Source organism: Equus przewalskii, chromosome 16, assembly GCF_037783145.1.
Source record: "Equus przewalskii isolate Varuska chromosome 16, EquPr2, whole genome shotgun sequence".
In the NCBI taxonomy this organism is placed as follows: domain Eukaryota; kingdom Metazoa; phylum Chordata; class Mammalia; order Perissodactyla; family Equidae; genus Equus; species Equus przewalskii.
In genome coordinates, this window is record NC_091846.1 from 19179332 (window position 1) to 19191793 (window position 12462).

A 12462-nucleotide genomic window follows, 5' to 3' on the forward strand; every position below is an offset into this window, starting at 1 on the left:
GTGCGAACTTAACCGATGCGCCACCGGGCCAGCCCCAGTGCATTTTAGAATGAATTAATTATAGTAATTGTTTTTTAAATGTTGGGATTTGCCAAATAAAAAGGTTATAACCGTGATGTTAGTGCCCTTCAATAGTTTCGAAAGGTCAATGACCCACGAGTTTTATAGTTCCAGAAACTACTGCCCTATGGTATGCCTTGCACTGTCCTTTTCCTCCTTTCTGCATTCTCAAATATTATATGTGCTTTAAGACTAAACACAGATCCCGCCCCCTAAACTTGAAGTGATCTCTCTCACCTCTGCTCTCAGTGTGTCCAAACCCTTACTGGCCTCATCCCTCGTGTGGCACTTTATAATATGCTGTATTGTAATGTTAGTGTGTATTCTTTCTTTCCCTCAATAGACTGGAAATTCCTGAGGACAAGAATTGCTTCTTATACTTTTTCCCCCTTCTGTAGTGCTTAATTTTTTTAGACAGATGGAAAATTTGAGAGCGTAAGTGATCTTTCCAGACAATTCTAACCCCATTAAATATGAAATTCACTGTGGCTAGTGGAAAAAAAGTGCATACTTAGAGCCAAGTGATGCTCATTGACCTGAATAGTTCCTTCAACACGGCTCAGCCACGATTAATCCTGAATCAATTAATTTCTTTCACAGAAAGCCACTCTAAGGCTGAGTGAGTTGGAGGCTGATGGAAAGGAAGCGAAACGGAACCCTTTCTCCTTAGTTTCCTTATTCTGATTCTCCCAGGGTTTGGAAATTGCCATCCTTCATTGCTGTGGCAGCCCTTTCAGTAACTGAGCTATGAAAAATATCAATTCTTCTAAAAGTAATACGTTCCTAAAAATAACTGGTCTCGAGATAATTAGGGTGTGTCGGGAGAGATCTTCTTAAAACCCTTCCTGCAGTCTCCAGTCTGGCTTTCATTCACTGTCTCTTGTTCTCCTTGCCCTCAAGTGTACAGGCTTCTCCTGTGGCTCTTCTCACATATTCACTGACTCCCCAGCTAGACTGTGACCTCCTTAAAGGCAGGAAGTGTGGCTTATTTGCTTTTTCTTCCTAGCACAGCGTTCCTCAGCGTGTCCTCAGTGAGTCTGTTGATGAGTGAATGGATCTGTCCCCTTTAAGAAGGGAGGTGGGAAAATGGAAGTGCTCTGTGAAAGAAGCACTCCCTTTGTGAATTAGAAGCAACCAAAGGCAGATACTGTCAGGTTACTGATACCCACTTTAAAGTTGGTTTACTGGAAAGAAAGAAGTCGCAAATGGGGGCCAGCTCTGTGGCCGGGTGGTTAAGTTAGCATGCTCCGCTGCAGCGGCCCAGGGATCGGATCCTGGGCACGGACATGGCACCGCTCGTCAGGCCACGTTGAGGCGGCATCCCACATGCCACAACTAGAAGTGCCTGCAACCAAGAAAGACAACTGTGTAGGGGGGGGTTTGGGGAGATAAAGCAGAAAAAAAAAATAGATGGGCAACAGTTGTTAGTCCAGGTGCCAATCCTTAAAAAAAAAAAAAAAAGTCGCAAATGATAGATATTTGGCAAGAGATTCTGCCATTTAGTGGATACTGGATAGCTACAGGGAAAAATACTAGAAGGATTAACACTTGCTTATAAGCCTGGTTTTGTGTGATTATTTTGTGTTTCTTTGACGTTTTTATGAAATCAGTTAACAAACCTTTATTAAGGCCTTTCCATGTGCCAGCTACTGTGCTAGGTGCAGGGAATACAAAAGAATAAAGTGTGGACTCTGTCTTCAGGGAACCCATAAAGTAATGGGACAAACAAATGAGATAGTAGAAGCCTTTTTTTTTTTTTTTGCTGAGTAAGATTTGCCCTGAGCTAACATCTTGTTGCTTGAGGAAGATTGTCCCTGAGCTAACCTCTTTGCCAGTCTTCCTCTATTTTGTATGTGGGTCATTGCCACAGCATGGCTGCTGACAAGTGGTATAGGTCCACAGCTGGGAACTGAAACCCAAGCCACTGAAGTAGAGTGTGCCAAATTCAACCACTAGGCTACAGGGCCAGCCCCAGAAGCCCTTTTTCTAATGAGTCCAGCTGGTAGTTGGTTGGATAAGGAAAAAAGCTAGTTAAGCAGGAAATCATACAAACACATTCTAACTTATTAGTGCACAGTCATTTGCCAAACTTTTGATGTAAGACCAAGGCCTTGTCTTTGATTATGAGTCCACCGATTGGAATTCTGAATATTATTTCTTACATAGGCTACCCCTCTCATTTATAATTTCCAATTTCCTTTCTTTAGAGTGGAGTAAGAATTTACAGGTACTCTGTGTACACAATCCTTTTAAAGCTTTCCTGGTTATTTTCCACTTGTCCCATCTAACATCTAGGTCAATGACGTTTTTTTTCAGCTACTCACTTTTACTGAGTCCTCCAAAGCCTTCAATGTAGCTTTTGTAGAAATAATCACATCTTTATTTTTCCATTCATATTTCATCAATTTATGTAATAAATACAATAACAATTATAATTGGCATAAACAGATTTTGGAACAAACACAATGATCTTGGTAAGAATCATGGGGAGCAGAGGTCCCAGGGCATCCTAAAGAGTCTAGTAGCCACTGGTGGTGACCTTGAGTTGGCAGTTGTCATCTGATGAGTGGGTCAGGGAGAGATCGGTTAGAAGAGTGTCTCTAGGGGCTGGCCCGGTGGTGCAGCGGTTAAGTGTGCACGTTCTGCTTTGGCAGCCCAGGGTTCGCGGGTTCAGCTCCCGGGTGCAGACATGGCACCGCTTGGCAAGCCATGCAGTGGTAGGCATCCCACATATAAAGTAGAGGAAGATGGGCACGGATGTTAGCTCAGGGCCAGTCTTCCTCAGCAAAAAGAGGAGGATTGGCAGCAGATGTTAGCTCAGGGCAGATCTTCCTCAAAAAAAAAGAAGATTGTCTCTTGTACTCAGCAACATGGTTGAGTAAGTGCCAGGTAAATAAACGTTTGTACGCAACTCCAAGAAGGGTCTGTTAATTCTTCCAGGGGTTTTGGGAAAGATTCACAGCTGCCGCTTTACAGCAGATTGCTAGTCTCTTGCAGGAATGTGTTAATAATAATAGCTAAGATTTATTGCATTCTCATTATGCGCAGGCATTGTTCTAAGCATCTGATGTGAATTAACTTGTTTAATCTTTACAACAGTCCTAAGAGGAGTTTCTATATTATTATCTCCATTTCACAGATGAGGTAATGAGGTATAGAGAAATTAAAATAACTTGCCCAGAATCATAGAGCTAAGAAATGTAAGTGATAAAGTGGAATTAGAACCTAGTTCATCTGGATTCTACAGTCACTTTTTAACTTTATATATATATATATTTCATTTCCCTGTTATATTCTCCAACTTCTAGACTTTCAAAGGCAATGATTAGTAAATATCTGAAACCCTTCCAGCACCAAATGATGCCTTTTCTTACAGAGAACAACAGGCTGTTTATTGTGATGGAGTATTGCGATGGAGGGGATCTTATGAAAAGAATCAATAGACAACGAGGAGTGTTATTTAGTGAAGATCAGGTAAAAACACTTCTAATTTGCGTTTTAATTCATTTGGAGGGGATTAAATTTATAATACCATAAGTAGCAGACTGCATTTATATGAAGAATGATTTCTGGTAGAGAAATTCAGACTGTAAAATAGTGGATCAATATTCTTGATAGATGTTTGCAATTGAACCTAAATTGAATCTCTTTGAGAGTCAAGTTTGCTTGAGAAAATATAGTGTCTTATTTTTGGACAATCGCACGTTGGATGCCTCCGAGATAAATTTCCATGGCTAAAAAAAGTCTGAATGTAGACGTTGCTTAGCCATTTTAAATGTGACATATTTATAGCCCCGCTCTTCTTTCTTTTCCCATTTGATACCCTTTTAAAATCGCTATCCCTCTTTGTGAGGGAGGATAGAAGCTCTTCTTAGCAATGGCTGTTTAGTTTCATTGGTTATTAAGAGAGAGGAGAGAAAAGGTGAAGAATAATGGTCTCAGTTCCCATCTTCTCTTTGCACAAACACATTTTTCTTCTGTCCTCTGAGCGTCCTTTGGAACCCTCTTGGGAGTTGTACTCACGAAGGAGACAGGTGTGTGTGTGTGGAGAGGAATCCGAATCAGGACCTGTGTGGTGGATGGGTAAGGCCACTGCCTCAGGCGGTGCCCAAGAATGGTCTGCCATCTTTCTTTAGGCCATTCGTTTATTTGTTCTATTTTAGCATTTAAGGACATCATGCCCATATAATTTCTTCCCAGAGTTAAAAGGGAATTTTGCTGAAGAAGCTTCACCCTAAGCTAACGACTGTTGCCAATCTTCCTCTTTTTTTTGGCTTGAGGAAAATTAGCCCTGAGCTCTCTTCCTCTATTTTGTATATAAGTTGCCACCACAGCATGGCTGATGAGTGGTGTAGGTCTGTGCCCAGGATCTGAACCCACAAACCCGGGCCACAGAATTGGAACATGCCAAACTCAACCAATAGGCCACAGGGCCAGCCCCTAACATGGAATATTTTGAATGTAGGAATGATTAAAGAATCAACATCTCTAACCTCTGTAAATTTAATCAAGCATTCTTCCTATGCTCATTTACATTATATATTAAATTCTATTATTTATACAAATCCTCCTTTCTTCCTACTTAGGTGTTATTTTGCCACATTTAACAAAACTGCTTTTCTCTACAGAACTTTGAATTACATTTCCCTTTGTTGGGAAAGAACTAAAATTACAAGTGAATCTTAGTATCTGGAACATAGCTTTTTTTTCCCTATTGTTTTCCTCTTTGACAGACAAAGAACCAATGAAATTTTAGAATAGCTTAAATCTCTATAGGCTGGAACACATTTTAATAAAGAGGCTCATGGCCAGCTAAGAAAGTAAAAGCATGACTAAGAAATAAAATTAAGCTTTAAAAAGTTTAAAAGTAAACTGCTATTTGTTGTTTTTATGTTATATACATATATACTGATATTTCATTAAAATTTTTAATAACTCACAGATGTTCCACTTCTTCCTCCTTCTCTTTCTGCCCTTGGCACCCTCCTTCCACTGAAAAGGAAAAACCAGCGGTACAGGGTTACCAGGAAACAGGGCTGCTTGTCTGCTATCCCGACAGTTAGCAACCAGGTGTTAAATAAGAAAAAAAAAATCAAGAACTGCCTCCCTCCCTTGCTTGCTTCTTTTTCTCTTTTTCTATCTGTGGAGTTCCCTTTGATACCAACAAATCTGGATTGCCTTTCTGCACCTCCATTTTTCTAGCTGTAGAAAGAAAATGACATGATGAGGTGGTCTAGCTGTTAGCTTTATTCGTGTGGATACACACACAAATATATTACTTCTCTCTGTGTGTTATCATGAAGGCATTTCAGTGGCCATCAGACTGCTCACTGGTTGTGTCTTGTGTTCCCTCTACAGATTCTGAGTTGGTTTGTACAGATTTCCCTAGGACTAAAACATATCCATGACAGGAAGATCTTACACAGGGACATAAAAGCACAGGTAACAGCTCAGAGAGAAGACCAAGACAGAGCTGATCTCTTGTTTTCTGGAAATCTCTCAAACAACATAGCATTTTCTCCATTTATAGAACATATTTCTTAGCAAGAATGGAATGGTTGCAAAGCTTGGGGACTTTGGAATAGCAAGAGTCCTGAACAAGTAAGTACTTTTGTTTTTCCTATTCAAAACAGCCAAAATATGTATTTTTAGGTATCATGAATTAAGAAGATATTAAGAGCTTGGTTTCCAAATAATTTTAGATAACTATTTATATAAATGCATTAAATAATTCACAAGGTACTTTGTCTGAGATTAAAATTCCCAGGATAAATCTTGACCTAGGGGCCAGCCCCATGGTCGAGTGGTTGAGAGCATGAACTCAGCTTCAGTGGCCCGGATCGGATCCTGGGTGACATGGCACCGCTGATGCTGAGGCAGTGTCCCACATCCCACAACTAGAAGGACCCACAAGTAAAAATATACAACTATGTACTGGGGGGCTTTGGGGAGAAAAAAGAAAAATAAAATCTTTAAAAAAAAAAAATCTTGGCCTAATAGAATGATGGTGGCAATGTTGCGTAATGTGATATAAGCTTATCAAATGAGACGTAGCTGTAATATGCATAAAGCTAGTGAGAATTTAGTGAAAGGCAAATTCACACATGCTTGGGCAATCTATGGGTACAACTGTTTTGTAAGACAATTTGGTGGTAATAAATACCAAGAGATTTTAAAATATTCTATTTCTGGGAACTTGTTCTAAGGGAATAATTTGAAATTTGGAACAATTTAAATGCCTAATAATTGAGAAATGGTTAAATTTATTAAAACTTGGCACAGCCATGTACCTGAATATTACATAGCCACTAAAATTTATGATTTTGAAGACTTTTTGATAATGTGAGGAAATATTTGTTATATTAAGTAAAAAAAATGGAATCTTGAATTTTAAATACTCTGGGGTCACAGCTATGTGAAAAATATGCATGGTGAAAAGACAGGAAGGAAGTATGTCAGAATTTTAATAGTAGTTGTTTTAAGGTGGGAAGATTCTGGGTAATTCTTTTCTTTATTCATTTTCATATTTTCCAAATTTTAAATCATGAGATTGCATTACTTTGATCATTGGAAAGAGGGAACTATTTCTACATCTGAAAGGTTTTTGTAATATAACAATTATACCTTCTTGTGGAATCTTTAAGCCATAAAGAAATTTTAATATGTAGATTTTGGGAAGGTGAATTGTAAGTTGAAAAATCAACTTATTACTCTGTTATCAATGTACAATATGTTTTGCTTTATTTTAATATGTGCATGCATCGAATTTTGTTATCCATTTTTATCTTTTGCATGGACTTTGTATGTCCATGTCTTAAGCCTTTTCCTACTCTAATAATAAATCATGTTATTTTATTATTATTTAATATAATATACTAGTTCCATGGAACTTGCTCGAACTTGTGTTGGAACACCTTACTACCTGTCTCCGGAGATCTGTCAGAATAAACCCTACAACAATAAAACGTGAGTTGTTGACTATCAGTTTGAAAGTCTCAGTAAAACATGATGGATTCTCTCTTTCTTATGGTACTTTTGTAATTTCACTTTCTTCTCATGTGAAATGGGGATCCCAGTGACTGTCTCTGACCACCTCAGTGTTCCCCGAAGCTTTTGAACTTATTTAGAAGAAAGCCATTACTCTTCATTTAAAGATACAAATGATAGAACAACGTTGAAAATGGCAGTCACTGTGATTCCGTCTCTGTATTTGACTTTCATACCTTCAGTGCTCTGTTTAGTCTGTTGCAGGAAAGTGTTGTAGATGGATCAAGTGGAAGGCAGTGTGCTCTGGTGACCGAGCATTGGATTAGGAGTTAGGAATCCTAGACTTGGTTCTGTCACCAACTTGACTAAGTCAGTTGACTTCTGTGGACCTCGGTTCCCCTTCCTGTAACAAAGAGAGTGTTTGCTAGGTAGTCGTTAAGGTGTCTTCCAGCTTTAAAATCCAACTGGTTTTTATGTATGTGATACCAGAGCCTAGTTCTCAGGAGTAATATGAATATACACAGTGATAAAAGGTAAAGATGAGGGCCGGCCCAGTGGCGCAGCGGTCAAGTTCACACGTTCCACTTTTCAGTGGCCCGGGCTTCGCCAGTTCGGATCCCGGATGAGAACATGGCACCGCTTGGCACACCATGCGGTGGTAGGCGTCCCACATATAAAATAGAGGAAGATGGGCACGATGTTAGCTCAGGGCCAGGCTTCCTCAGCAAAAACAGGAGGACTGGCAGTAGTTAGCTCAGAGCTAATCTTCCTCAAAAAAAAGAAAAAAAAAAGAAATCAAAAAAAAAAAGGTAAAGATGAGGTACTTTTTACTTCCATGTAAGGAGAAGGAAAGAAATTTCATTTTTCAAAGCGGGCTGCCATTTGAACCAGTTGGCCTAGCAGGAAGACTGAGTACCTTTTGGGAGTCAGTTGTCCATTTGTTTAGGAAAATACCCACAGGATATTTGCCTGTCTATCTTTCAAAGAGATAAATGGAAGACAGAGCCCAGATGGTAGAGATTTACAAAAAGAATGGTAAACATTTGTCTGCATAATAAAAGAACAGGCATGGTTTGGATATATCCTCTGGCGCCAGGAAGGGGTTTGGCCTCCAGGTGAGGGGCCACGCAGCTGGTGTATCACTGGGTGGAAGGGCAGGCTGCCCAGAGCAGAGCTTAGTGCCGCTAAGAGTTCCGGGCAGCAGCATTGTTTCCTTGTACTGCTTTTTTAAAGATTTGAGGCAAGATTGAAATATGCTGCTTGGTGCTTCTGCTAATAGGAAGATCTTAGCACTAATCAGTTGGGTAGCTGCTGCCATCTCTAGACCAGGAAATCCTCCCTGGTTCACCGCAGTCCCCACCACAGACGGGGCGGGTATAAGAAATGCAGATGTTCTCGCTCAGCCCCAGGCGGCTTCATTCCCCAACCGAACGCTTGTAGGCGTACGAGTTCACCGCACTGGCTACAGGGGGCGCTGTGGGACAGAGGAGTTTGGGCCTACAGAAGATGGGGAAAGACAAAATTCCGTGTGGTGGTGGGAAGTGGTCAGTGAGTTTCTAGAAACTCCAGAAAAACTCTAGAAACTAGTTGGAAGCTGTTTCTCACCTATTCTGTAATCACCCTGCATTGTGCTCAAAGCTTTAGGAAGTCTCTCTCTGCCCTTCCTGCACACACTCTCGTAGGAAGTGTTGCTAAACTGGAGCCATTTACCTCACCTTACTGAATCCTCGTTCAACTCTGACCACCTTCTTACCTCCTGGACTTCTCATTATATTTTCTTTGGTCTTTTAGATTTAATTATGCTCTTTCTTCTATAAGATAACTCCTTATTTAAACCAAGCACATATAAATACTAAGGACTAAGCACTAAAGAGCAAGTCTCTAGTCATTAGAACAGTTTTGAGTTTATTGATTTTCAAATACTATATTCATCACTTAATATAACTTTGGTTCTGTCAATAGCCTTGAGTAGAATATACCTTTCTAAATAAACCAAATTTTACCTTTTGAATCAAAACAGATCCATGTTTGAGTCCTGCCTTCCTCCACCAAATTACTCAAAGTCCCATACATGCACCCATTTTCTCTGAGCACATGAAGTTGAAGCAAATATTGAGCCCTCCAATTGTAGTAAAGTTTGTGTAGCCTTTCTCTGCTAGGATTCTGACAAACTATAAATTGTTTTTATTTTACCTCTTAGTTAGGATAAGAATTGATAAAGTATCTGAAGGCATTTGTAAAAACTGGTCAACCTATATAAAATTGTAAAGATACACAATTAAAAGGCACTGTGAGGATAAAGTCTTTTATTAGGAATTATGGATATTTCTCAGCGTGTAAACTCTTCTCTTCCTCAGGGATATTTGGTCTCTTGGCTGTGTCTTGTATGAGCTCTGCACACTCAGGCATCCTGTAAGTATGTTAATTGTCAGATTAATCTTGAATTATTGAAACTATATAAATGAAATTAACTTCTGAGAGAAAAAGGTTAATGTTTGGTTTTATTTGATTGTAAAAATTATATGGACGAGCTATTAAGAAGAATGGTAGATCTCTATATATTGACATGGAAAGATATACAAGGTATGCTATAAAGTAAAAGATCTAAGTTGGAGACTAGTATAAGGAGTATAGCATGTTTCCATTAAAAATAAATTGTGTGTGAATATATATAATCAGCAAAGGGAAAAGGTGCAGGGGGCAAAGGCTGTAGGAAACCAGGTATGAGCTTCCAAGAGCCTCTCCCAGAAGAGGCTCACAGGACGCGCTAATTCCTTCAGCAACAGGTTGTAACAACACATGCAAAACCACGGAAGTTCATTAGAGACCAAGTTCCCTGGGTTTTTATTGGGGACCAGTCACATAGACACCTTCTGCCTGGCATGTACCAAGCTTCCAGGCTCCCAGGAAGAATGCAGGTGTTCAACGGAAACCATATTATTTGCACAGTGTAGGCAAAGAGAGCCACCTTGAGCATTCAGGGAACGGTGAGAAGTCTCCTGAAATCTAAGTTCCCAAATGCCAGCCAACGGCTCGTATTGCAAGCAGGGCTGTCTAAGGATAGCAGTCTTAGGCCCGCTGTGTTAACTCTTTTCTACACAGCTGTCATCATCATCGTTATGATCTTCGTTATTATTATTGTCAAAGGTCACGAGGCTAGTAAGTGTCCGACCAAAACCTGATCTTTGCTGCCACACGATGCTGCTGAATATTGTTGTTATATATAAATAACTGATGGTTTCATACACTGGAAGATTTTCTGGTTTATGATGAATTTTTGAGGACATGTTTATAGGATGTTAATGAAAAAAGCAAAATGTAAAATTTCATATCATTATGACCTCGACTCTATAAATTAAACATTATTTTTAAAAGGACTACAAGGAAATATGCCTCTGGGTGGTGAAATTATACATATTTTTCCTGACTGTATAACTTCCTATACCTTACAGTTTTTTATAATGAGTAAATATTATTTTGATAATAAGAAAAAATTAAAACCTTAAAAAAGACCTTTTAAATAACATGGCACCTCATTGAGTAACTGCAGCAATATCTACTCATAAAATAATAGTTGATGGAAAAAATTTAGGGTGGACCATGGTGCTTCTGACTGAAGCTTAAAAACATTGTTTTGCTTTTTTGATATCACTTTAAATACTAGTGTTGAATTTTTCTCGGATTTAGTATCACTGTTGCTTGTCCTTTCAGTTTGAGGGTAACAACTTACACCAGCTGGTTCTGAAGATTTGTCAAGCACACTTTCCCCCAATATCTCCAAGGTTTTCTCATGACCTGCAGTCCTTGATATCTCAGCTCTTCAAAGTGTCTCCCCGAGATCGGCCATCTATTAATACCATTTTGAAAAGGCCCTTTTTAGAGAATCTTATTGCCAAATTCTTGACTCCTGAGGTGAGTTTGGAGGTGATTCTGTTTGGATTTTGACAGAGATTTTGGTTAGCAGGTCCTTGACACATGCGTCTGATTTTAGGTCATTCAGCAAGAATTCAGTCACACCCTCATACGTAGAGCAAGATCGCCAGCTTCCCGACCTGCTGGGAAGATGGTCCAGGGTAAGAATGATGTAGCCATACAATCAAAAGACATTTGTTACATGTGTCTCATACAGTGAGTTATAATCTATGGCTGACAACATTAGTGGGGAAATTCCACCAAATATATTGAACATGGACATTTAAAAACTATGAGGTGGCCAGCCCGCTGGCATAGTGGTTAAGTTCATATGCTCCACTTCAGCAGCGCAGGGTTCCCTGGTTTGGATCCTGGGCATGGATCTACACACCGATCATCAAACCATGCTGTGGCATTGTCCCATATACAAAGTAGAGGAAGATTGGCATGGATGTTAGCTCAGGGATCATCTTCCTCAAGCAAAAAGAGGAAGATTGGCAAGAGATGTTAGCTCAGGGCCAATCTTCCTCACCAAAAAAAAAAAATTCTGGGCCAGCCTGGTGGCATAGTGGTTAAGTTCACGTGTTCCACTTTGGTGGCCCATGTTTGGCCAGTTAAGATCCTGGGTGTGGACCTATGCACTGCTCATCAAGCCATGCTGTGGCAGCATACCACACAGAAGAACTAGAATGACTTCCAACTAGGATATACAACTATGTACTAGGGTCTTTGGGGAGAAAAAAATATATATATGAATAATATAAACAGGGGGAAAATCATCTTGTCCAATGGTGACTAGTGGGTGTGCCTGTAAATCTAGCTCATGCATGACCTCCAGGATTCATCTCCTCTCTTCTCATTAGTCAGGAATCAGTTATAGGGAAATATTATCCACTGTGACAGGGAAACTAAAATTGAGGAAAGATATAAAGGAAAAACAAATGAGTGAGCCTCTTTGCCATGTTGGGTTTGGTTTGGTATTGGTGTATTTGGTCTGGTTTGAGAATATTTAGAAAGTAGGTGAGAGGAGGGTGAGAGAAAGTGCCTTGTCCACAGCTCTAACATAGGAAAAAGGAAAACGAACACATTTTGATGGTGACGGAGACAAACATTAGAAGACCTACTCATACATTTCAAACAACAATGCAACGCGGATGGTGTGGCCTGATAACCCAAGCTCTGAGGACTACGTTCAATTACTTGTGCCATTATCCTATGCATATCGTTTCTGTAAATGTTAACATTAATTCCTAAATTTTTTTAAAAAGTAGTGTTATATATTGCTAGAAGTATGTAAAGGAACCCTGGAAAGAATGGTTTTCTCCATTCAAAGAAAATGCATGGTAATTTTTCATCAGCACTTCTCTCACTGGGTACAAATGTCTCTGACTAAAGTAAATTTACTGTGCTATGAAATGTCCCTTATGTTTATACTCTCACAAGCATCAATATTAAAGATGGGGAAGTTTTTAAAAATTGAAGTTGTTTTATTTTGGTTAAATA

General features: G+C 39.5%; 2 protein-coding genes across 15 annotated transcripts in view; one reads left to right on the top strand and one right to left on the bottom strand.

The window, feature by feature from the left end:
• The window catches only part of NEK5 (NIMA related kinase 5), a 62962-nt gene that overhangs the window by 14378 nt on the left and 36122 nt on the right, over positions 1–12462 (top strand). For 10 of the 14 annotated variants that reach the window (XR_011528050.1, XR_011528049.1, XR_011528052.1 and 7 more), the window contains exons 4-10: positions 3437–3534; positions 5419–5502; positions 5591–5661; positions 6940–7026; positions 9405–9459; positions 10759–10959; positions 11039–11120. Coding sequence is in view for 9 of the 14 variants with exons in the window: in XM_008539969.2 (XP_008538191.1) it covers positions 3437–3534; positions 5419–5502; positions 5591–5661; positions 6940–7026; positions 9405–9459; positions 10759–10959; positions 11039–11120 (678 nt within the window). In the remaining 5 variants the exon portion in view is untranslated. Of the gene's footprint in view, positions 1–3368; positions 3535–5418; positions 5503–5590; positions 5662–6939; positions 7027–9404; positions 9460–10758; positions 10960–11038; positions 11121–12462 lie in introns of all 14 variants that reach the window. The other 4 variants (XM_070578798.1, XM_070578797.1, XM_070578802.1 and 1 more) reach the window with 2 other exon arrangements.
• ALG11 (ALG11 alpha-1,2-mannosyltransferase) overlaps positions 9529–12462 on the bottom strand; it is a 54670-nt gene continuing 51736 nt past the window's right edge. Inside the window, exon 4 of the mRNA XM_070578803.1 lies at positions 9529–11099. Coding sequence (XP_070434904.1) covers positions 11059–11099 — 41 coding nt within the window. The 3' untranslated portion in view covers positions 9529–11058. The remainder of the gene's footprint in view (positions 11100–12462) is intronic.